At 42.0% G+C, this 26,802-nt stretch overlaps 1 protein-coding gene across 2 annotated transcripts in view; it reads left to right on the top strand.

Annotated features, from left to right (window-relative positions):
• The window catches only part of CPNE4 (copine 4), a 227,663-nt gene that overhangs the window by 182,622 nt on the left and 18,239 nt on the right, over positions 1–26,802 (top strand). For both annotated transcript variants that reach the window (XM_048511205.1, XM_048511206.1), the window contains exons 9-12: positions 6,858–6,944; positions 9,354–9,413; positions 19,531–19,664; positions 26,702–26,756. In XM_048511205.1, coding sequence (XP_048367162.1) covers positions 6,858–6,944; positions 9,354–9,413; positions 19,531–19,664; positions 26,702–26,756 — 336 coding nt within the window. The remainder of the gene's footprint in view (positions 1–6,857; positions 6,945–9,353; positions 9,414–19,530; positions 19,665–26,701; positions 26,757–26,802) is intronic.

Genomic DNA, 26,802 nt, shown 5'->3' on the forward strand with positions numbered 1-26,802 from the left:
ATTAATCTTGGTAGGTGTGAGTATAACAGCCCAAATCAGAGGAGGAGCAGACCCCTCCACTGGCATGAGTGTCCACCAAGCTGGCCAAGGAGCAAATGCGCCAGCAGGGACATTACTTACCCTGGCAGCTGGGCACCGTACTCCACCGTCGCCCCCAACTCAGAAGCTTCTGCCCTTGCCTAGGCACGCTGGCAAAAAATGAGGTGTGCCAACATGACTGGGGGCTTTCTGGGGATGGGCCAGGAGTGGAGCTGACATTAGTCAACTTCCTCCTGGCCTTTGCCTGCCAGAATTCCAGCACTGGGAGTTTGGGCTTATGCCACCTTTTGGGTGGCATAAGCCCATAGAGCCCAGTGGAGGGCTTTTCAGCAGCCGGGAGGCTTTTTCAGTTTTTAGCCTCCTTAAATTGTCAAGAAGCCCTCCTGGAGGTGGCAGGGCAGCACCGAAGTGGTGCTGTGGCCTGCCATGAGGGGCTGTAGTTTAGGCTGTCAGGCAACTTTGTGAGTTCAATTCTTTGCTTTGTTGTAGGTTTTTGTTAACATAAAATGCAATTGCAGCTCTTGGCTGTCCGGTACGAAGAGTTGAAGTACTATTAAAGTTTCTACAGATTACTGACTCTTCACATTTTCCTATTTTTCTTCTGCTTTCAGTTTAATTAATACTTCTCCAGATCTGGCCACAGCATTTTCTTAATGATTATTAATTGTCAGTTCTTGTTTGGGGAAAGAGAAATTATTTTTAATACGTTTCCAAAGCCACTCTTTCTGGGTTTCTCTTAAGATTTTATTATTGTTATGGTGCCATTTTTAAATTACAAAAATAAAAACATCCCACCAAAAATGAGCAATTGCTTTGTCAGCAAAATTAAAAGCAGCAATAGAATTTCTCCTATGTGGGGACAAGAAATATTAATTAGCTCTTGGTTCAAGAATCCATCAGCCCCTGGAAACAGCTAATAAGGCTGTAATCAAAGGAAACAATGGAACATTGCAGGACATGCAAACCTTTGCTGAAATGAAGTTACTTTGCTTTCAGAGCAAGTAAATAGCTGGCATAGCTGGATATTTATAGGGAATATAGGATCAAATTAAGCACCACTCCACGCTGCAATACCACTGCTTTTGGCTGACTGCACAGAAGGAATGACTGAGCAGTATAAAAGTATATCAGTGTGGAAGCAACCCTCTATTACATTTATACTGGGCTAAAAGCATTGGCTGTTTCTGCATGGGCGGATAACAGCACCCCAGGGACGCTAAAACCATCATCCCTGGGGTGACATTGCAGCAGCGCCTTGTTGGGAACGCTCAAGTGGTGCAAAGATGCCACTGTTGAACCTCGCTCCAGGAGCGAGGTTTTTCAACAGTGGCGTCTTCCGCCCCGCCCTCCCCGAACGCCTTACCTTCTTCTCCTGACTTCTGGCGCATTGGAGAGGCCAGGGGACACCCCCCTGGCCTGCAACTCCAGAGCCGTCACTCAGACCGGGGAGGGGGGTGTCCCCAGGCATCTGCGACGCACTGGCAGCCAGGAGAAGAAGGGAAGGCGTTCAGGGATGGCGCAACCTGTGCGAAGGCTGAGCCGTCGCCTGCCTCCCTGCCAGGACCATTCGTTCAAACAGTCCCGGGGGGCAGCGTCAGCATTGTTTCTGCCGATGCTGCCCCACTCAGCGCCCGTGTGGAAAGGGCCATTATTTTCCAAAACCAACTTTGAAAAAAACTAACAACTGGATAGATCTCCTTCTGATGCATCATTTAAAGCACTGTGCTTTCAAAGTTGCTTTGGGAGAGCCTAACACAAGCAGAAATTGGCTTGCAACGATAGCACACTTCCTGTTTTGCTTCTCCCCAAAGCTGATGCAAATATTTGGCCTGGAAGGAATAGCAGGGTCTAGTGGGGTTATTCTCAAGGCGAGACCATGAAAGGTTTAATGGATAAAACAAGCTTTCCTCTAGGAACAGGCACAAACAGGTAGTTCATTCTGAATATTGCCTGCGGAAGACAGTGTCAGCTGCCAACATCTATTGTTGAAGGATTTTGCACCAGCTGGTTAAAAAAAAAGAGCCAGTGTGGTATAATGGTTAAGAGTGGCAGACTCTTTGATTCCCCAGTCCTCCACATGAAGCTTGCTGGGTGACCTTGGGCCAATCACAGTTCTCTCAGAACTCTCTCAGTCCAACAGGAGACAGGCAATGGCAAACCATTTCCAAATGTTTCTTGCCTTGAAAACCCTCTGGGGTTCCAATAAATCAGCTCTGACTTGATGGCATTTTCCACCCCCACCAGTTTAAAATGGTCCAGTGAAATCAAAGAGGCCTGTATTTCTAAAACATATTCTGTCTTTTAGAACTCAGCCTCACCTGCTTCACACACTGCTGGTTGTGGGGAGTGTGCGAGAGACCATTGCAAGCCACTTTGAGACTCCTTGTGGTAGAGGAAAGCAAGGTTTAAAAACCAGCTCTTCTTCCTTTTCTTCTTCCTAACCAGAGAGCAAACACTCTCAGAACACTCCCAACATTCCCAGTCATTGAAATCCCAATAGAAACATGGACATCTTTTTTATTTCTTCCATGTTACCTATGTAAAAAAATGGAGTCCTGCTTTTTCAAAAAAGTTCTGGCAAACATAACTTTAGTAAAAGCACAGTAACCCACACTTGACGGAGCTTCTAGCTCCAAAATTGTGTGTTTTCCTAAGGTTAGCACTAAGCAATCTACTCTCAGGCCTGATACCATCAAAGCTCCTTTGACTATGAAGAATCTCTAGTCCAAAGAGCTAAGCAACAGTGTTGGACAAGGGAGCTTGAATAGTCTGAGAGACTATTCATCTGTACCAGGCAGCCATGTTGTCCAAGAACTCATTTCATGTTCCAGAAGTTACAACATTGACCCTTGGAATTAAAACCAGGTTTAACCCTGGAATTTACCAGCTGAAATTGGCTCCACATTCAGACAGATGTGAATTATTAGCAGTCTAAGACCACAAACATGAATGGGCTTTGATGGGAGTATCTCTGCATGTTTTCATGTCTCCATATGATTTGTATTCAACCTTCTTTGGGAAAAACCACCAGTTAGATTTCTGGAGCTAGAGTATGAACTTGGGCTGGATCTCTAGAGAATCACTGGAAAAAATGCCCGGGCAAATGTCGTCCCTTGTCTGCTTGTTTTCTTCCTCTTTCATAAAATGAATAATTAAGCTTTATGGAAAACAGGGCTGCACACAGTTTGGAAACATGTCTTGTTAAATTTGTCTAGTTATTAATTTGTTTGCTGTGTTCTAAGATGATAGGATTGAAAATTATGCTTGGAGAACAAGTTTTATCCTTTTAATGGGCATTATGCACGCCAATAGTATGATTGTCATCAGAATCACCAAACCAAGAAACTGAAAAGAACATCAACAGAAATATATATGGGATTTCACAGTATTCGTTTGTAGCACAGACACCTGTGTGTGATATCCTAGTGCTTACAAACTGCAGTGCTTACAAACTGCAGATGAACTCCTGATTCTTACTCCTGATTCTTACTGTGCTGAGTTCTGACTGCACATGAGAGAACTGTTGATTTCGTTACAAAGAAACCTTGCATGTAGATTGGAAGAGTTGGCTGGTTCTGCAGCGCATGCGCCTATTCCTCTGATTAGGTTGCTGCTACCTAGCAGGAGGAAGGGAGGAAGGGAGAAGGAGACCACAGGCCCCAGAAGGGAGTTGCAGCCCTTGATAAGGCAGAAGCTGTGGCTGTTAGTTGGGAGAGTCTATACTATAGCGAGTAAAAAGTGGGTGGGGGGGGCTGAAGTTTCTTGAGGAGATATTTAAGAAGTTAAGTTCTATGCATTGGGAGACATAAACCTCTCTTCCCCCCCCCCCATCCAGGTAAACCTTAATGGGGCTCTCATGAGGAGCACTGCCCAACACTGAAGAGAATGTACAACATATGGACTTGTGCAATTCTGTACAGGAATGCTGAAATCTCTATGAAACCCATGAAACAATAGGACTGAAGCACCTATTTCAAGTACAGTGGAACCTCGGTTTTCGTTGACTGTGGTTATCGTTGGTTTCGGTTTTCGTCGATTTTTTCTGTGAACATTTTGTCTCAGTTTTCATTGGTTGCCTCGGAAATCGCTGCTAATTTTCTATGTAACTGTCCTATGGAAATCATTGCCTCGGTTTTCATCAGTTTTGGATTTCGCTGATTGTTTGCCTCGGTTTTCATCGGTTTTGGATTTCGCTGATTGTTTTCGGACAGATTACCAACGAAAACCGAGGTTCCATTGTATAACCAAAATTAGAGCCAGTGCCATTGCAAAGGATTTATTTTTAGAGCTGGTGTTTATCATTTCGCTCTACAAAATATTTTAAAATGTACCTTTTTTTGCTCCAGACTGATATAATTCCCTGAGCCCGCGGGAGGGCGGGATATAAATCGAAGAATAAACTTCTTTAAGATCAGTGGGAGTAAAGTTGATTAAGAGTAAATTTTTCATTTTTAGACAATTTGAGAATCCAGCATTAATGGGTCTTCCTTGGTGTAAGTAGTTGATTATTTACCCTTCAAGGAGCATTTTCCAGTTTCTTAAACAGCATAACAGAGATTAATAGCTTGTAAAAATCAGATGAATTCACTAATGGGTTAGAGGCACTGATGTGTGATAATATCAATGAAATGTACAATTCATACATTAGGGTAATCTACTGAAAAACAAATTTACGTTGACGGTTTCACAAGTCAATGAGATGGTAATGCCTTTAAAAAATAAGCATTCTGATGTAACCGGCTAAGGAAATGAAGTCTAAATCACTTTCATGGAAGGTGGTGGTAAACATTCCCTTCGAGAACCACCACCCTATTTTAAAAGCATATCTTGAACAGTTTTGGAATCCAAACCTAGCAACATTTCAATATAAATTGTTTCTCAGCAGCCTGACTATATGTATTTATTATTATTTGGTTTTATATACCGTCCTACCCCCAGAGCATACACCTGATATTTCATTAATATTCTCTTACAGAAGGCATATTGTTCTGCCCCCCAAGTGAATCTATTTGAGGTGCCCTGTATTTGGCTACGGCAGAGTGGGGGAAACACAAGCCAGGTTCAACAGTTCTTACAATGGGTTTATTACTGGAGAGAAACAAGACCCTAACTCCTCCCTTGGGTCTATCTAAGTCAGAGTACTTGCTTGTCTTGAGTAGGGTTGAAGCTGAGTAGACTGTCTCTTCTCTTGGTTGCTTTCAAGAAAGTCCACTGTGCCTTGCTTCCTTTCAGTTCTTTCAGTCTTTTTCTAGTTTTAACTGCTGTTAACTTGACTTGTACTCTATGGACCACACTATGGACATCACGAATATTCCGGTTTCCAACTACCCTTAACACCTCTCTCAGACTGACTAGCTAGAACTGAAACAGGGGATTGCTGGGTAAAGAAAGGAAACTGCCTATTGGGAAATGTCTTAAAGGGACAGGGGCTAACTAAAATACCCTCCCTTAGAAGACTTAACAAAGAACTAAAACCATGCTAACTTTGGGGAAACTAAAGCTTAATGGGGAAATAACAAAAGCCTTCTTTGGGGGCATGACACATATAATCAATAGTCTTGATCACTTTGGTTGAAACCATGGTACTAAATTAGGCGGAACATGCCAGGGATCCTGAACCAGAGACTCAAATAACCATTTGTTAATACCTTGTACTCTGCACCAGCTATAGCTTCCTGCCAAAAGAGGGAGCCACTTCCAATTTGGGAATCTAAAGGCGGTTCTCAGTGGCTACCCTGGGTATCCAAGGAACTCATGGGGTTTCACCTGGCATTACAAAGAATCTGGTCAGTCTTACCTCTTAGAATAAAGAACAAGATGCTGTCAGACTGCTTTCCAGCCCACCTCCCCTGTGACAACCACGGCTCATCTCAGATGCTCTGATAGCAAGTTTCTGATTACCATACGGTGGGATGGGGGATAATAGTGATAATAGTGGTAATGGTTCATGGCTCCTTCATTCATGTCCTGCTGTTGAGCATTCCATAGCATCTGGCTGGATACAACTAAAGACAGAAGACGAGACTAAGGAGCTTTCCACACTGACAGAGTTGTACTGGTTTCTATCTAGGTTCACCTCAGTGTATCCGCACTGCAACTGAGCTCAACGTTGTTTTGTCTCAGTTCCCCACCCCCCCTCAGAACTGCGACATCCCGCAGTCGAACTTGGTTATGAGAACTACAGCTTTCTGCTGGAACAAGGTTGATACAGCTTTGAAGCTTCGAAGTTTGGACACATCAAAACGACACCTCATCCGTTCAACCAATCAGGATGCGCAGAACAGGAGAGTCGTGGCGGGCATGTAACTGTAAACTGTAAACTTTGAAAACTGTAAAAAAAAAGAACGCTCCCGTTTTCTGTGGTAACACAAGCTCCAATCACGATCGAGGAGCAAAACAGGCACCAAGATGATCCCGCCCACTTAGCTCGGTTCCAGGGGGCCAAGTAAGTTGCTGTGCGGACAGCCTGGAATCACCCCCCACTGAAGGGAACCGAGTCGACCTTAGCTCCCTTCTGTAGTGCGGAAAGCCCCTAAATGGACCTTTTCGGTTTTCCAGCAAAGCAGCAGTTGTCCTCTGATGTACTGTATTTCAAATAAGTTTGCTAAGAGAAATAGTGTGTGCATATTAAGATAGAGATGTTTGCAGAAGGACGGGAATTAGGTCTGATTCTGTCCCAATAGGTGTCTTTATGCAGAGGCTATTTTGCATGAATCCTTTCTTTGGTTTCATTTGCCGAGGGCACGTTAGGCCACCTGAATGATTTATTCAGTTTTGTGTAAGAAATAGGTTTCACTCGAGGGCTTGTGTTTTCACAGGTGCAGTGGGAATGCATAAACCCCAAATACAAAGTAAAGAAGAAGAATTACAAGAACTCTGGCATCGTCATTCTTAACCTGTGCAAGGTGCTGTCATTGAAACAATTTTCTATAATTAAAATTGGAAAGTATGTGTTTTTAAAAAAAAACTAAGATGCTAAACTAAGAATGCAGTTGAGGAAAGGAAGCCGGAGTCAGCAATCTGCATTTTGCAGACATTTCTATGTAAAAATAAATATGTATCGCAGAAGGTTAACTGGTGAGAGACTCCCCAAAGTAGCATAACAGATGATGTTGCTAATTCAGAGTAGATCAACATTTTTGTAGGGCTGACAGCTGCTATGGAGACATGTGGCTGTTGACCCTTCCACGAGCTCAGTTCTATTCCCTATGTGTATTCAAAGACAAATATTTGCTTACCGAAAGTCGTACCAGTATTCTGTGTGCTCTCTTAATTCATGTCAAAGGAGAAAAAAACTTGCCCCGCTGATGCATTTCATTGTGAGTTCATAATTCTGTGGATCAGTTCAGTAGTCCCTGATGTGATTCTCCAACCACAAAAACCACTTCTGTGGGAGGCAGATCCCCTGTTTTGCCCTCAGTATTTTTCCCTCACACTCATCATTCTCCCTCGTCTTCAGCAGATTTATCATCATTTTTTAAATTTCAATTGGTGCAAGGAACATCAGTGTAGTGTCTCAACATTATAGTGATATTTTTCTTGAGGGTGTGGATAACAGGTGGAAAAAGAAATCACACCAGATAAGGGTGGATAGGGGAAGAAAACCTCACCTTCCACATGTACCCTAAACCTATTTTGGATATGACTTTTCAGGACAGAACATACCAAAACATGTCTGGGAATACCCATAGTGGAGTCAAGGAAAACCCAGAAGGGGGACTAACGTTTCATCTGCATCTGTAGCGGGCATCTTCAGAGGTGTATCACAGAGGGAAGTCTGGGGAACAAGATCCACCAGACCACAGCCACATAGCCTGGAAAACCCACCAGAACCAGTTTAATCCGGCCGTGAAAGCTTTCGACAATACATTAAACTAATATTGTTTCAGTGTCAGCCGACATCACAGTATCTGTTTTGTTCTCTCTCACCCTTCCTTCCCAGTGAATTTTTAATTACCGGTATTCCTCTTGTCTTCAACTTCCTGAGGCATCAATTCCATGTGTGTGCCCATTGCCCTGTGTCATAATTTCTGAATTGCCCATATGCTCAGAAAGGTTTGGGACACCTATCTACCTTAAACTATGATTTGTTACAGAAAGGGAAAGAGGTAGCCAGAGAGAGGTCCCCCCCCCCCCCACATACACCATTATTTTCTTTTGATTAACAAACACCACTGCAGCCCTGCTGTAAATCCAGACCCTAAATAACCTTTTCAAACATGCCTGTTTTTTGCACTTCAGACTCTGAATTGCAAATAATGGTTGAGGATTTGGGACAAAATCTGCCATCAGGTTCTTCCATATATGCCCATCACTGAAAGAAATGGGAACCGCACAATAGCAGCTGCTTCAGTCTGTTACAGCAAGACCTGTGCAGGAGACCTTCCCAGGGCATTGTTCTGTGTTGGGTCCTTTAATGTCTGGGTCCTGGTTACAAAGTTGTAAAATGAACCCAGCTTCATTTGTGATTCACAGTGTAATCCACAGCAGAATTACACCTTTCTGTGCCTATTGATTTCAGTGGATTTAGAAGGCTGTAACTCTGTTTGGAATTGCACTGCCAGTCAGTGAGATTAGGTACTCATGAAATCAGTAAATGGGTTATAATTGCTAAGGAAACCATTGTGAATGAATAAATTGGCAACTGTACAATATCATGACGGTATGCTTTGGCAGAGGGTAAAAGGCAAGGTAAATGTTGCTGTGAAAGCACAAGAGAGAACAATTTCCAGTGCCCACCGACCTTAGTCCCACTTTATATGGTTTTCTCTGGAAAGGGAAGGATGTCAAATGAAGGATGCTTCTGGGCCTCCTCTGTGGCTATCTCATTCCATTCCTTTTTTAATGCTCTCTAACCAGCAGCAAGCACAAGCAGTAGCACAGGACTTCCAGCTTGAGGGTTAATGCATGGCTCATAACATATTGATAACAGTCCTTCTCCCACACATGGCCATCTTCCAGTCCCATAAAGTTGCAATAAATAGGTAAAGTGAAAGAATCTTGGGACACCAGTGGAGATAATGTAGTAAGACTTGAGCTGGTAGATATGTACCCCATATGCTTTCACTGGGGACCACAAGGCTGTTCCTATAATGAGCACCTATCTGTAAAACCAGTCCCATTATCCTTAGTGGGGTGGGGGGAGCTACCCCCTCTCCAGTGTATAGGTATAGAGGTTGGGGGGGGGATGTGAGAGAGATAGCATGAATGCTTTTTAAAATTTGCAATATTCATTCAATCAGTACTTTCTTTTAAAAAAAAAACATTTCCCCGTGTATTCTGTTTTAATGAGCTTCCCTCTGTGTTATTTCCAGATTCACAAGATGCATTCGTTCTTAGACTACATCATGGGTGGCTGCCAAATACAGTTTACAGTAAGTGATTTTTAACTGGAGGTCGAACCCTTTCACAGTGCTAGATACTGTATTTATTCAAATGCTGGCACGAGGCTTTTTCCTGGGTATGCCAAAAATGGAAATAGGATGTTTTACATTTGCACTGAAGTTTCAGTCATGTTCAGTAATAATTTTTTGTGGGTGTGTATACAACATTGTCAGAGAGAGTCGCCTAATGTTCAGGGTAGGCTTCTGTTTCAGTAAATATGGTACATGTTAATTTGAATGTAAGATAACTTAAGACACCAAGTACCATTTTTCATATAAGTCAAGCATTTTTTACACTCACAAATGTAAGCAACAACAAAAAAAGAATCAAAGACTTTCATAGCTGGAATCCACTGGCTGTTGAGGGTTTTCTGGGCTGTGTGATCGTCGTCTGGTGGTTTTAGTTTCTAACGGTTCACTCATTGTGCCATGGAAAAACACATTCTACTGTGATGTGCCTTTGAAGACATGCCAAGAAACAGTGAATCAGACTTCCACAGACAGTCCAAAACATTTAACATATCCCTTGAAAAATAAGGGACAATCAAATAGCAACATCCTCTTAAGTGGCTGAAGTCCAGCCAAGTTAGTCATTGCTAAGACTGCAGTCCTTTACCATACGTTCTGAAATTCAGGGACATATATTTCCAAGTAAATGCACATAGGGAAGGCAAAAGATCTAAACTTAAAGCAAAGAAAAAAGTGGATGCAGTTTACCAGATTTATTAACCTATTGAAGTGCAGCCAGACATCAAATGGTTACAGAGCGGGCAACGCCTCAGGAGAACATAATGATATTAGCAATAGAACAGGAATGTAACAATATGCATTTATATGCTTTTCTGTGGATGAATAAAAGCAATCAAAAAAAGTTTTACAAGTTTAGCTTTTTCTATTTTTTTTAGCCAAAAAAAGAGGCACCATTTTGGAAGAGCCAAAAAGGCAAAGAACAGCATCTTCTGGTTTTTTTTTCCTGTTTTTTTTCAGGAACATTTTCAGGAGGGGGTTGAGGTAAAGCCGCCAAGTTTTCAGCATAGCTGCAGGTGACTCTCATTAGAGGAACCCCCAGGATTTGTGAAGATTGGGTCAGGGGTCCAATTTTATGGGTCCCCAAATGGAAGAAAACTAGATGCCTTTAAAACTGGACTCCCTGACCTTATCTTCACCAAGCTTGGGGGTGGCGGTTTTGTAAGGAGAGGCAAATTCAGCTGCACTGAACATTTGGTGCCTCTACCTTGAAAAACAGACCCTGTAGAGCTCCTGAAAAATTTGCCATAGGGTAACATGGGCTGTTCTTTTTAAAAGTTAAAGGGAATGGATCATATGTTAGTTAATGGGGGAAATTGTGGGCTCTGTGGGTGCTATTTTAAAGGTGGAGCCACCAAATTTGCAGTGCAGTAGATTATGGCTCTTCTTACAAGAACCCCCAAGTTTGGTGAAGATTGGGTCAGGGGGTCCAATTTGATGGACCTGCAAATTTTCTACCATTGTTTCCTAAGGAGGTCGGATGGGGGCACCCGCTTTGGGGGGTACAAAATTGGATCCCCTGAACCAAACTTCTCTAAAGGTGAGGGTTCTTCTAAGGAAAATCACCTGCATCTATTCTGCAAATTTTATGCCTTTAGCTTGAAAAACGTCCCCCCTCCCCCGCCCTGAGGCTTGAAAAATTTCCTTAGAGGGTACAGTGCAGCCAAAAATGTTCAGCTTTTTTAAAAAACAAAAACAAACCTCATTTACTGATATTAGTATTTGATCTTTTTTGGCTTTGCCAAAAAAATTCAACTCCAATAAACCCAAATCTGAATTTTACCAGAACTTTTTTTTATCACCCCTGATATGAATATCAATGCTATGGTAAAGAGGTGTAAATACTCTGTCCCCTGCCAATTCTCTGTAAGCATCTGCTGTTAGAGGTAGGGGATGTACCCAAAACATTCACATAAAAGAAATCAAGAACTGGGAAAATGACGAGTTGAGAAGGCATTTAGATTTATTATACATTAACCATACATTATTATTTGCATAATTTAGAACCTTCAATTTTCCATTTTTGATTATTTCAAAATAAGAAGAAATAAATTAAGAATTTGTTGAGTAAATCTGAGTGTTATTTGTTGGACAACAAGTACCATTTACTGATATTTAAAGATGATAATGAATGATAATGAACACAAACACTGTTGAATTAAATGCTGAGAAATGGGGAGAGAACTGTTTTAAAATGATTAATCAATAGTATATGAACTTTTGAGGTAATCTAAAATGAGTATTAGGATAAGTAGTAAATGTTGGTTTTGTCTTTTGGAAAAAGCAACTTTAATAGCAGGGGTGTTGCAGAGTACAAATTTTCTGGAAAATGGTTTGTAAAATTACGCATGGTATTTGAAACATTACGGCTTCTGATGAAGCCGGGATATTTGTTTGACTGAATTGCATAGAAATACTTCCAGCTACTTCTAGGGAAGTAAATTTATTGGTGATAAATTTATTGACATTGGCAAGAATTATTTTTACTTGACACTGGAAAACACAGAAACTTCCTAATTAAAAAGTATGGATCTTAAAATGTTTATGATATTCTATGAATGGTAAAATTAAGTCCTCTGCAATGTTTTGGGAACATAAGCTTGAAAAAGAAAGTTAGCAACCTTTTATTAGATACATACATTCAGGGGTATACCGGTAATAATGCTTAAAAGATGTGATTTGCTATTTAGAAGTGAATATATGTCAGCTGATCATTAAACTGAATACAGTTTTGTACAAGTGTTGTTTATGTCATGATGTTACAGTGGATTATTATTATTTTCAGAAAAGTAAATATACATGGGAGCATATTGTTCATCCTGTTGAAAACAAGAAACAAGTTAGTCATGACTTACCTTGATCCCTTTTGTTTTAAATCAAGCTTCCTACAAATTAGCCATGATGGAGATCATGGATCTTGGTTTGTCTTTTAAAGACAGATTATAGCCTCACAGGTTCCCAGCCAGATTGTGACTGTGTGAACAAAGTTTTGTGAAGTTCTGCTAGTTAAGACCCAAACTCTGTTGCTGTTATTATTGTTGTTTTTGTTGCAAGTCATTTTAAAGACCGAAGGATATTTTTTCATAAAATGGATGTAAAGATCCAGGGAGCCCAGTTCTGAACTGCAAAATTGTGCAAGGGTGAAAGGGTTAAAGCCCTTCTCCACTAACTGTGCAGCCCTGATATGTGTTGTGACTCTATGCTTTTAGGTAGACTGACATCAGAGGTGGGATCCAGCAGGTTCTCACAGGTTCCCGAGAGTAGCTTACTAATTATTTGTGTGTGCTGAGAGGGGGTTACTAATTGGTGATTTTGCCACGTGATTTTTGCCTTAGTTACACCCCTCCTCTCAGCAGTAGCGCACAGAACTTGAAGCAGTCTACCAGGAGGTGCACCGGTGTGCGTGGCAGCCTGCGCCTGCGTACATTCGTTTCCCGCCCAAGGACCGGCGCAGTGGCTGCGTCCTTGCCACAACCCCGCCCAGGAATGCCCCGCCCCTGGAATGCCCGGCCATGCCCCCATCGTGCCCCACCCAGCCCCATTGGCGCTACGCCACAGTTTGAATCCCACCACCATGGGAACCTGTTACTAAAATTTTTGGATCCCACCACTGACTGACATTATAACCTCTGCAAAGGCATGAAACTTTTTTTTAAAACTAGTCCTGAAGCTTAAAGATTATTCACATGATTCCAGGTAGGAAAATTTAAAAACCAGTTATTACAAGAGACAAGATAAGAAAAGAGACGCCTTGTTTCAGAAGGCTTCCTAGAACTCAGGCAGGTTCCCCCTTTGCACTGACAGTTTTATAGAGAATCCAGGTGCAGAGTTCTGAAGTTACTCCTAACTCAGCCCACTCTCTTTTTGTTTTCAAATTAATTACGTTTCCATTGAATCTGAGCAGCATGTAGACAATACGATGCAGCTGTGATCTGAAAAGCCATTTGATAGGGGAGGGAAGCGAAGATGCTAAGCATGGGTTTGGGAACAAAAAGCCTATGGTATGATGTACCTGCTAATTTGAAGAACTAATGAGTGCTTTTGTAGCATCACGCTGTGTGTTCTGAGGATGTTCTGCACATCCTTTGAGGCAAACTTGTTTTGTTCTTTTTACCTCATTTTCTCGTAGACCCCCAAGCCATTCCATTTGGGCCAGTATGCGATGCAAAAACAGCCAACTCAGGCTCTGCTAAAGAGGTTCCAGCATGACCAGAACCATTGTGCAATGAACTCATAAAGATATAGCAGCTTTAAAAAAAAACCCTTTAACCTGCTTTTAATACTGTGGGATTTGTGTGGAAAACTGTAAAACTAGTGGGATTTGTGAGAGAAACTATAAACCTAGTGGGGGACACCCACTTTTTCTACCCTTACTTCTTTTTTCCCCGCATTTGCTCCACTTCTAGGTCCTTCCCTCTCCCTTTGCTTACCGGTTTCCCCTCCTTCTTCTCTGTAATTTTCTTTTCTTTCTCCCTTTCACCTTATTATTATTGCTTCATTCTCGTCTGGTTGCCTCTTCTGATGCCTCACAGTTCTTCTCCCTTCCCCATAGCTTCCATATTCTCTCCCCCTCTTTACATGCTGCCCATGTTTCTCTAATGTTTACTATTGCATTTTGACTGCCCCCTCCCAGAGCTGCCATTTTTCTCTCCCACTCTTTTCTGGCAATTGGGGTTGCCTAACCCCCACCCCCCACCCCCCAATGGCTCCTGAGACCACACAAGACTACATCACAAAGCTTCAGATTCCATTTTGAGATTGCTAAGCAACCCCATATAACATTGCTAAGGCTCCAAAATGTTACACTGAATTTGCTGATGGATTCGTAGTCCTTTTTCTGCTAGAACACCATTGACTTGATGCGCTGACAAGGATCCTAAACCCTTCAAGCAATTCTACAGCACGCCATATTTGAGGCAGGAGGCTTTGGCAATTTAATTATCAACCCCCAAGTGGCAACCAAGAGCTCAAGCTGTAATACTGTGTTTTATTAGCCCACATTCTATTTTTTTGTTTTTCATAAGCTGCAGTGTCTGCAAAAACACCTGGATGGCTTTTTAAAAACTTCTTTTGTTTTAGGGTCAGAGATTTTTCTGCAAACTTAGGCATTTCCATGGATTTACAGAAAAGTTGCCACAAACCCTGGCTAGTTCTCCCTTGCCAATTTTTGATCCACAAAATGAGAAAATGGGAATTTTGTATATATGATATGGAAGAAATTTTCATTCAAAAACTGAGCACAGGACTATGATCCTAGAGCTTTAAAAAGTCTGGTCCATTTGAAACTATGTCAAGAGTAATTCACAGTTGTGACTTTTTCTGTAGATAAGAGTAATTTTGAATAATTTTGCTTTATCCAGTGTTATTACAGATAGGCCCCACCTCAGGCCTCACTAATAAATTAGGCTATTAAAATACAAATGTTTCTTTTAAACTAGACATGGTCACCCCCAGCTGAAAACATCAATATGTATTTGTTGGATTATTAAACTTGATATTTAGCAGAGTGCAGAATAAGAGAACATGAGACAATTGCTGTTTTTATATAAAAGAATCTACTTGCTAATAAGGGAAGGGTTTACATGGAAGAAAATAAAGATCAACTTTCTATTCTAGCATTAACTTGGTTACATGGTGCCTATCTAGCAAGGCAGAGATTCACCTCTTGAGGTGATCTCAACATTGTGTGTGCGTGTGATCCATCTATCTCTGTGTGTGTGTGTGTGTGTGTGTGTGTGTGTGTGTGTGTGTGTGTGTGTGTGTGTGTGTGTGACAAAGAAACATACTTAACTTTATAACCTCTGACTTACGTGACTTGCCTCACGACAATGTCGGGGTTAGCTGACCAAATCAATAAACTAGTCATAAAATTCTGACCCCAGTAACATGCACATAGTTAACCCCTTCTTGTCTGAATTGTGACAGACACTTGCAAAATCCCAAAAGTATTGCATCAGTGAACTGTACCTTCTCTTTCCTCCATCTTTTCCATCCTCAAGTCATGTTTCTCTAAGTATATCACATGCCTGGATCTGCATAGCTTTCAGTTTTAGTTTAGTTTGTATTATTTATTCCAAGGTTTCCTTTTGAGGGGAGAAGAAACAACAAAGCAGCTCATGTTATAAGATCTTCTATGCAGACTGTATCCACACCTCTGCTTATTTGCGGAGCTGCGATGCCTTGCCCTCTTTTTGCCAAAGTTAAGTTATACTATCAAGCAACAGAGATAATTAGCACCATGCAGTAAACACATATTGCAGCACATATCGATCACTTTGGGCTAGGAGAACAATATTATAGTTTTAGCTAGGTCACACAATACGTTACCAGGTCATCTGCAATAATTCTGTTTTCCAGCAGCATGAGGCTTCCTTAGGGATCCCATTCATACAGTCTGATTCCTGGCAAAGTTTGTGAGTTGGTCAGTCTCTCTCTTCCTAATACCTGTTAATAAAACTGTGTAGTAAGATAACAACCTTCATAACATTTATGAAAGGTAAAATATAATGTCGCATTTGCAAAGTTGTAACTAAATTAATTGATGCAGCATGGGAAATCTCAAGTTTTAATAACGGTTTTCATCCTGAGAAGGAGATGACAGGTTGTCACCCTCAGATACACTGGATTGGAATCTTACATGCTACTAATCTTACATGCTATCTTACAAGCTACTAATCTCTACAAAACGCTGATCCAGGGATAAAGGGGACCCCGAGAAGTGCCTAGAGGCAGCAGCACGGAAGGGGAATCAGTGGAAATTGACAGTTTAGTCTGGATTCCACCCATGGTGTCTCATTTTATAGTTCTTCATTATAATTCTTTTATCGGCCCACTGAGGTTCCTCAAACTAGAAGATACAAGGAATATACCACCACCACCACCACCCCCAAAATGTTCTGTATCTGTATTTGCAAACTGTAACATTGGACTATCACAGCAGAATTGGGGGAAAACAAACTACACAGATGATATTATGCAATAAATGACAACATTGTGAATTAGATGGCAACTTTTTGCTGTTTGTCCATGAACATATCTTTATTCATTGTAATGTTGTGTTTTATTCCTTTTGTATTCTACCAGTTCATGCAATCGTATCGTTTGTCTTGTGTGTTTCTTCCGGTTCACTGAAAATATTCCATTATGAAGAAGTCCAGCAGTTACTGAGTCTGGAAAATGCTAAGAAATCCCTCCCTCCATCAAAGTTAAAAAAAGAAAGGACATAATTTTTGAAAGGTTAAGTGAAATGTGTTTTCTGCCAGATGCCTCTCACTCCTCAAAAAAGATGAGCTTGGTGTTCCAGTTCCCAAAGTCTGTTCAAAGCTCATTAGATCTGCCTCCTGGCTCACCTTCCAGCTCTGTGCCATCTGTAAAAAAAAAAAAAAGGAAAAAAAGTGAGGGACAGTTAATTAGCTTATATAATTGTTTATGGAAACTTCAATGTGAATTATTATTACTGTAGTAACAAAGTTGAAGCCGTGAGGCTGAAATGAAGTTAAGTGTCTGACACTTCTAGACTTCGCGCGTGTGCGCGCACGTGGGTGTGTGGTGGTTAAGATCTGGAGGATCGGGTTTGATTACCCACTCCTCCACCTGAGTGGCAGAGGCTTATCTGATGAACCAGATGTGTTTCCGCACTCCTACATTCCTGCTGGGTGACCTTGGGCTAGTCCAATGGCATAGTGCCAAGAGGACAAGGGGTGTGTGTGATGCAGCAGGCGCAAATCAGTGCGGGGGTGTGGTGGGGACATTCCAATTTGGGGGTGTGGCGGGGGCGCAGGGCACACATGTGCCACAGGCGCAGTTCCCCCTCGCTCTGGCCCTGGGCTAGTCACAGTTCTTCAGAACTCTCTCAGCCCCACCCATCTCACAAGGTGTCTGTTGTAGGGAGAGGAGGGGAAAGGAGCTTGTAAGCCACTTTGAGTCTCCTTAAAAGAGAGAAAGGTAGAATAGAAATCCAAACTCCTCCTCCTCCTCCTCCTCCTCTTCTTCTTCTTCATCATCATCTTCTTCTATATATACATGTAATACACACACTATCTATCTAGTGTGTGTGTGTATGTTTGATGTCTAATATTTTAATTTTGCAATGCTTTTGTGCTAGACAGATGTGTGAAGCGGAAAGAACCTGAGTGTAGGAAATTAAATTAAGCTCTGATTGCCTAGAACCTATAATTAGACAAATGAACATTGTGATGTAATTGGAATAGACAGTGTCTTTCATTTGTTTTACTGCGATACGTTTCATTGAAACAAATAATACCAAAATGTAATTGTATTCAGGTATATGAAGATTTGATGGAATTTGCAGTTTGTTTTGGAAATTGAAATACTGTGTAGGGTGTTTGAGAGGACCTGGGAACGAGTGTAATATTATAATCCTACATAACCTCTTCAAGTCAGATGAAAATATTTCTTTCCACTAAGCAAGACACCTTTCTTCATCACAAGAAGTCTCCTCATTTTGTGGGAGAGAATCCTTCAATCCAGTCCTTTGTTTAGAGCTTAGGTAGGCCTCAAGTGGAATTGAGCATGAATGTAGCTCTGCAGCTGCCCTGAGTGTAGGACAAACTTATATGTGTGATCTCTTGAGTCATGAAATAAAAATGTCTATTTTATGTCTGAAATGCTATAACTATATCAGTTCCAGTGTTGCTGCAAGCCCGGGCGGGGGCTGTCGGTTTGCCTGCACCTCCAGGTAGTAAGGGGATACCCCCACTGAGGCCAGCGCCTGGTGGGTTCCTGGGACTTGCTGCCTCCTGCGTTTTCCCCCAGCAGGCAGGCTGGGAAAAACAGCATGTATCAGGTTGGCAGTCTGGTTGCCCAATAACAGGATCAGGCCGTTTCCGCACGGCCACGATGGGGGTGGGGTCAGTGTACACGACGCCGGAGCGGTCGCGCAGGGCAGGGGTGTGTGTCCCCAGGTAGGTCAACCGGTCAGAGTGGGGAGGGATGGCACCTTTGAGCCGCTGCCATTCGCACGGCAGTGGCTCGAAGCCTTCTTTTTCCGTAAACCTCACTGGGGAAGCGAGGTCAGAAAGCGGCGGCTTCGCAGCAGCTGCTCCCCCTGTGTGAACAGCTCCCTGGGGATGGCGTTTTTGCCGTCCCCAGGGCGCTGTTAATGGCCCGTGTGGAAAGGGCCTCAGTCTCTATGCAGCACTTCAGCTCATGTGCCTGAATTCAATAAAGACTAAGCTGCGACCAGCTATTTTACAAAAAAATATTATTATTATTATTATTATTATTATTATTATTATTATTATTATTATTATTATTATTATTATTATTATTATTATTATTATTATTATTATTATTTGGGTTTATAAACCGCCCTCCCCCGGAGGGCTCAGGGTGGTTGATGACCGTATTCTATTTTCTGCCTGGATGATGACCGTATTCTATTTTCTGCCTGGATAAAAAATGATGACCGTATTCTATTTTCTGCCTGGATCTCCCCACCAGTTCCTTCATCCACACAGCAATGACCTGTGTCAGAACCCAGCTGTGAAGATTAATGGAGCATGATGCCATTTTAATGCTGTTTTTTATTGTATTCATGTATAATGTTGTACTGTCAAAGGCTTTCACGGCTGGAATCACTGGGGTGTTGTGTGGTTTGGGGGCTGTATGGCCATGTTCTAGTAGCATTTTCTCCTGACGCATCTGTGGCTGGCATTTTCAGAGGAACATCAGGAGAAACATTAGGAGAAAATATAATTTTATTGATAGTGGTTTCATATTATTGATTTGTAAATTTCACTTCGGTCTATGTGTCCTTGGAAGATGTGTAAAAATTGTAATAAACTAATAACACATAGATTTTAATGCATTTTACATCACTGCATAGTTCCATAATGTACAACTCTTTAGTGCATATCACACAGTATTTTTTTAATTATGTGTAGCACACTATGAGGATATTGGATTGTTATGGGAAAACAACCCAAATGGCTGTATTGTACAAATGGCTTTATTTTGATTTATAGTCTACATTCATCACTGTTCTGTGCCAAAAGAATATGGAGCTATACAGCTCAAAAGGTGTGTAATACAACTTTCCCCGCAACTTTTTCTTTTCCAGGTAGCTATAGATTTTACAGCCTCCAATGGTGATCCCAGGAACAGCTGTTCTCTTCACTATATCCACCCTTATCAGCCAAATGAATACTTGAAGGCACTGGTTGCTGTTGGGGAGATTTGCCAAGACTATGACAGGTGAAAAATACTAACCTTTCTTCTAGCTCACAAAAGAGCATTCAGACACTATCATAAACTTTGTGATTCCTATTGGCTTTTCTGCAGTTCTGCATCAATTTCATTTAGAAGTTTTTAAGAGTTCTTGCAAAGAAACTGTGTACATAGCTCCAGGCAAGACTTAAATAATCTTACACTGGATCTGTTGAGATCTGGGTTGCATATCAAAAGAATTTAAATGAAATTGCTCCTTTTCTGCTCACAAAGCAGGTTCAGAAATCCCAGGCTGCCAACTACTGCCTTGAAATTTCTAGTGTACCCATAGTCTGTTCTGCATGGCCCAAATAAGACGTCCTGAGGATCTTTTTAAAAAAAGGCTTTTTGGAAGGAATTCCATACAGCTTTTTTTCCCCCGAAGACATCCTCAGGATACCTTATTTAAGATCATGGTGTCCTTTTTTGAAAACTCTTCAAAGTGTACCTTTTTCCCTTAAGGTGCCTTCAAGATGTCCCCTGCCTAGCTGTGTGGAATTCAGAGCTCAGGAGGAATCTTATTTTTTTCCACCCAACTGGTTCGCTTTTCTGGTCAGTTTCACCCTTCACTGCAGCCAACATTTTGTGTGCTGAAGGGATCCTCCCTGCCTCCATTTGCTGAAGGTTGCAAACTTCAATTCTGGGCGCCTTTTCAACCCAACAATTGTACGCATGGGAGCGTGCGAGCGGCCCCCGCAGAGGCTGGCGTGGGAGAGGCGGCTCCACACGGAGCCGCTTCTTCCCCGTCCCTCCCACACTCACCTCGTCGTCCTGCGTCGCCCTGCTGGACTACTAAGACCCGCCCACGCTGCCCTCTGACCTCCAGGGGTCGGAGGACAGCGAGGGAGGGTCTCAGCAGTCCGGCAGAGTGACGCAGGACGATGAGGTGAGGTGGGGACGACGGGGAAAACAGCGTGTTCCTGGCGGTGCCATTCGCACCGCGCTGGCGTGAACTCCCTCCAGGAGGGAGGTTTTTTGGGGCGGCCTGACGCAGCCCTGGGGGAGGTGGAGGGAAGCCAGGTCGGCGCTGATGGGTTTCAGCAGTGCCGCCTGTGTGAACGGCGCCTTAGGGACCGCATTTTTGCAGTCCCTAAGGTGTCATATTTGGGCCGTGCAGAAACGGCCCAAGTCTGTGGCTGGAGCTACATGAGATTGAATGTGCTGAAGAAAAAAATAGCCTTTCCAATATTGACCCCAAAATTTCAATCAGTCTTGGATTGATTGTAAATACTATTGTCTAAGGAACTTTCAAGTATTCTATTCTCCATGTCCCCCTGAATGTGTGGCAGTTTATGGCATGGATGTACATGTACGTATTTACCCAGATCAAAATGTCAGCTATCATACTGACTGTGAATGCCTTATCAGCCTGTTACTGGGAATTCCTCTGAAGCATTCTTGAGGCTTTTGCTGTTGTCTTCTATGTAGTACACTACAGGGTGCTGTAATTAGCTCGTCTCAAAGGATCACTGTTTGCATGGTAATGAAACCTTATTTCAAAGGCAAGTAAAGGAGTTGAGTGGAACACTGTGTTAGAGTGGCATAAATGGGATTCCTGTAAATTGGAAAGAAATCCCCAGAGAGCGTGCCATTATGTATGTGCTAGCAAAGGGCCAAAGTCAGAACTGATTACTATTGAACGCTTTGCTCCATCCTCTGTCCACAAAACTGTATGAAGGTATTATAGTCCTAGGAATTGCATTTTCAGTCAATAAAAAGTTCTCAATTTATAAAACTCATGAAAGCAAACTGGTGGCTTCTAATGGGGAGGGGAGCACAGAGCATCCTGGGTAAAGTAATAATGATGACTTGTGGGTTCATGGATGAAGCTTGACAGTGAAATTAAAAATCAGTGGAATATATTGGTTTCTTAACATGAGAGCCTAAACTTGACAATTAATCAAGATTCAATTAGTCTTAGAATGTTTCACTGCCACACCTTAAGCTACACAATAATACATGCTCAATGACCAGGTGCTCAGGAACAGCAGCAGCAGAAGGCCATTGCTTTCACCTCCTGCATGTGAGCTCCCAAAGGCACCTGGTGGGCCACTGCGAGTAGCCGAGCGCTGAACTAGATGGACTCTGGTCTGACCCAGCAGGCTAGTTCTTATGTTCTTAATGTGTCTCAAGAAGTGGATTTTTTGTTTTGTTTCTACAATCCTTTTCCCTTGAGAAAAGTACTGCAGTCTTGGGAAAAATAAATTATACTTTATTGTTTCAAGAGAATGTCTGTTGAGGTCAAAAACAACCAGGATTCTTGAGGCACATTAAAGACTTACAAATTATTTTACTTCTAAGAGTGTGGGATTGCCCAACATTTTGTGTGCTGCTGAAGGGATTCTCCCTACCTCCAATTGCACAATAAATAAATAGGAAAACTATATGTTGCTGGAATCAGCCGGAGGAGCTGAGTACAACTATGTACTTTTCAGGCTGAAAAGGCACCCAGGGGTTGGAGCCTGCAGAGCAAACATGGAGGGACAACCTTAGGCCAATGGAGGTAGGGGGAATCCCTTCAGCAGCCCAGAAAATGTTGGGTGCACATGGAGGGTGAAACTGACCAGAGAGCTTCCCTGTCGAGTGGGAAAAAAGCCTTTTCCCTCTTCTGATGCCTGTGCTGTTCAGAAAACAAATGAGAGCGGATTTTTTAAGATGCCCCCAGGATGTCTTATTTTGGGTGTGCGAGTGAAATTAAGTCGCCTATTTTTAAGGCATCCCCCAGATGCCTTATTTGTGCTGTGCAGAATGGAACATATATTGTCCATGACCCAAGTGTGCTGTTGCTGAGGAAGGAATACAGAAAAAAAGATGAAGACTGGAATTTATTCAAAATCCCTTCAGATTATAGATAAAGGTTTCTACTGATGACCTGCCGTGACCAGGATAGCCCAGACAAGGAAGTCTAGGATTGCTACACAGAGATACACAACAGTAAAGCACCTCTGAATGTTTCTTGCCTTGAAAACCCCATGGGATCAACAGAAATCACCTGCAGCTTGATGGCAAGAAATAAAAGCAAACAAAAAACTGATGATTTCATGGGAAGCTTGTAGTTTTTACCTGATCATACCAATTAACTTCACTGAATATGAAAAGATCACTGACTTTGCTAAATAACAATCACTGACTCACTCTCTTTGTTCTCTCATTTAGTATTGGCCTCGATATTTTTAGCTAGGTCTTTACTGTCTTTTTGTGCTTAGTGTGAAAATTCAGTTGTAGGGTTTTCTTCCAGAGTGGTTTCTTTTAAAGTTTGCCAGTGCAATGGTATGAGTATGTTATTTGCATTCAGCTTCTTTAGTTAATTCATTAGTATAAGCCACTCAGTGTTTACCTTTAGGGCATATATATTACCAGTGTTCATTAGTTATTCTTCTTGTTGGTAAGACACTGCAGTTTCTCCATGCTCTTACAGCACAATTATAGACACACATTTCTTCCTAGTCAGCAGATTCTACTCCCCCAAAGCACCTCGTGAGCAATTTGTGAAAGAGATGTTTTAATGTAAAACTGACAGAGCAGTAATTAAAGCTGGCGCACATCTTATTTTATATAAGTACATCATGTAATGTTGAAACCATTCAGCACTGAGAGAGCAGGTAACGCAGCAGCTATCTCATCTCAATACATTTTTGCAGGGTCTGTAGATGTATTTTAATGATGAAGGATGAAAGTGAAATGATGCACTTGAAATCAAACATACATTATGGCACAGACATATTTCAATGTGCTTTTAAAGTTAGTGGGAACATGGTGGTATTTTCACCCTCCAAGGAACCCATAGAGGGGTTCAATTGGGCTGGGTAGGGACTGTATAGCAGCAGTCACTGTTAGTCCAGGGAGTTCTGACCTACATGGAGTATAGAGGCTTTTTGCTGTGGGGGTGAGGGGGTGAGGGGATGGAAAGTTCTCTAACCTACCTGGCTGCCCCCCCCCCCTCCAAAGAAATGACACTTAGGTGCTAGGACCAGGGATGCTTGAATCTGCAAGAAGCTGTGGCCCATCTTTCCTGGAATACTTTTTCTGAGTCCAAATCTGGGTGATTTTTCTTTTCTAGTATAATATCTGTTTCATGCTTTTAAAAAAAAGAACATCTGTTTGTTTATCCATCTGTTGTTGTTTTGTAATTCAGGCATAAAAATGTGCTTATGTGGAAATTTTTGTTTTGTTTTTAATTCTTTCTGCTTCTTACCTAATTCTTTCTGCTTCTTACCTAGCATTGTGCACCCGGTGCCCTGCGAATGGCACCGGGTTGGAGGTGCTGCTTTTAGGTGCCTCTATGTTTTGTAAAAACCTACCTTCTCTCCCTACACAGCTCCACGGGGACAAGGAGGCATGGCCACGCTGCCTTCTGACCCCTGGGGCATCGCCGTGGTCTCAGGGGCGTGTCCCCTTGTCTCTGCGGAGCTCTGCAGCGAGACAAAGTATGTTTTTAAAAAACGGGAGGCTCCTCTGTGTGGAGGTGCTTCTGCTGGCCGCAGCAACTACAGGATTGCCTGCATGGAAGCATGCGAATGGTTCCAGTGCTCCACCAACATCATGTATGCCTATGTACAGCCGCTTCAGTGGCCCATGCAGAACGGGCAAGAGGCAGGCAATGGCAAACCACCTCTTAATGTGACTTGTGTTGAAAACCATAGAGGGTTGCCATAAGTCAACTGTAACTTGACAGCAAAAAAATTAGGAAAAAATGGAAGCTCTAGAGTGATCTCAAATCCCTGTGGAGTTTCCTTCCTTCTCCAAACTCTTCCCTCCCGAGGCACTACTCCCAAATTTCCAGGAATTTTCAAAGCTTGTGTTGGTAATACTAGTATCTGTAGAAGTCTGGTGCAGAATAAGATTCCATTGCTGCTTTATTATTCAAGTGAATACACCAAGGTTGCTGTACAGCATAAACATGCATAACAATTGTGCCCTCTGAGGGTAAGCAAGTATTCTAACGGGTTCTACTTTAAAATGGGTGTTCAAATTCTGTTCTAATTCCTCTTTGATAGAACATGAGTTTTCAGTCTTCTTGATCTCTTGTTGTTTTTAGTCTTTTGAATATTTTTGCATGCCAGATTATTAAACAGGGTTTCCCTTTTTCTCCCAATGCAATCAAAGAAAAGGCAATCAGTATGCAATTAACATAAAATTAAATTTTACCACCTACTTTGTTTTCCACGCTGCTTATAAAGAATGTCTCCTTATGATGTGAAATATGCTAGTCTAGCCTTTATTTCTGAGACAGACTAACAGGACACTACTCTTGATCCTAGCAAAAGCTCTGTATTTTACACAGGGAATGCCCTGCATAGGAGTTACATACTTCTGAGGGCAGCCATCACATACTATAAGGAGAGCACTTTTTGTGTAAAAATTGTATTTGTAACCTGCATTTGTAAAAAATAAGTAAATAGTCTAACATCCTTTATGTCCAGTATGCATTATGATGCCACCTATTGTTATTTTCAATCCCTTTCCTAGGTGTGGCATTGCAAATAGTGTGACCAACGTTTGAATGACCTTGTGTAACCATGTAGCCACGTTGGAAATATTGCATACAGTTCTGGTTGCCCCATCTGAGAAATGATATTGTAGCACTGAAAACATTAAAGAAAGAACTGATATGATCAATATGTTGAAGCACCCTTCTTATGAAGAAAGTCAAAATGGTTTGGAACTTTTATGAAAAAAGGATATTTAAGGCAGCAGGTCATGTTAGAGGTTCATAAAATTGTACATGGTGGGCAGAAAATGGACAGAGAATTTTCTCCCTTTTTATATTACTTACATTTTAGGTAGTCCAGTGAATCTTATGGCCAAAAGCTTCAGTAACAGATAAAAATGAACTTTTTAAATACGCCTCATATTTAGTTTGTAGAAATAGCTCCTGCAAGATGACCCCTAGCTTAGATGGCTTTGAAGGGCGGTTAATGAGTTCATGGAGGACAGATCTATGAACAGCTAATAGCTATGGGGGGTCAAGTGTATACAAATTCAGAGAAAGTATACTATTTACTACCAGTTACTGTGGAGAACTGGAAACAATTAGGGAACTTTTGCCTTCATGGGCTTGTGGGCTCCCTTATTTTGATACAGTAGGGCTTTTTGCTCATCCTAAATGCCGCCCGATATTCAACTTGTAGAAACTGTGAAAACTGCAATTCAGTGCACACTTACTTGATAACAAATCCCTTGAGCTCAAGGAGACTTATTCTAATAAAATGACTTAGGATCGAGTTTATGTCCAGGTCATGTCGCATGTCAGTCTGTCCTTACAAAGACATCCAGTGGACTACCTTAGCCCTTTCCTTAGGAGCAGCAGTGGCGTAGTGGCTAAGAGCAGGTGCACTCTGATCTGGAGGAACCGGGTTTGATTCCCAGCTCTGCCACTTGAGCTGTGGAGGCTTATCTGGGGAATTCAGATTAGCCTGTGCACTCCTACACACGCCAGTGGGATGACCTTGGGCTAGTCACAGCTTTTCAGAGCTCTTTCAGCCCCACCCACCTCACAGGGTGTTTGTTGTGAGGGGGAAAGGGAAAGGAGATTGTCAGCCCCTTTGAGTCTCCTACAGGAGAGAAGGGGGGATATAAATCCAATCTCCTCCTCCTCCTCCTCCTCCTCCTCCTCCTCCTCCTCCTCTTCTTCTTCTTCTTCTTCTTCTTCTTCTTCTTCTTCTTCTTTTCTTCTTCTTCTTCTTCTTCGATACGCATAGCATAGTCATGGGGATAAAGTAACAAATCTCTTTGTACATAGCCCTTTTTGGTTGTGATGGTTTTCCACATGTATGGGGGAGAACTCACTACGTGTAATCCCTCCCCAAATAAATTATCACACTTCCCCCTGCAGACAAAATGACAGACACACATACTGGGAGGAATGGTTAAAACATCACAACTGAAAAGAACCATAAAAAGCAATGAGTGAATGACATGATTGTGGTAACTCAGGTCTTCTGTTCAGTAATGATTTCATGAACAAACCAGATAGAGTTAATGTAACAAAACATCATGTGTCACTATTTGTGTTCTGTTTTCAGTGACAAAATGTTCCCAGTCTATGGTTTTGGAGCCAGGATACCTCCAGACTATAAAGTACGTGTACAGGTGAATCTTTCTCATTCTCTTTGTGTGTATAGCT

Source organism: Sphaerodactylus townsendi, linkage group LG11 (assembly GCF_021028975.2).
Source record: "Sphaerodactylus townsendi isolate TG3544 linkage group LG11, MPM_Stown_v2.3, whole genome shotgun sequence".
Classification (NCBI taxonomy): domain Eukaryota; kingdom Metazoa; phylum Chordata; class Lepidosauria; order Squamata; family Sphaerodactylidae; genus Sphaerodactylus; species Sphaerodactylus townsendi.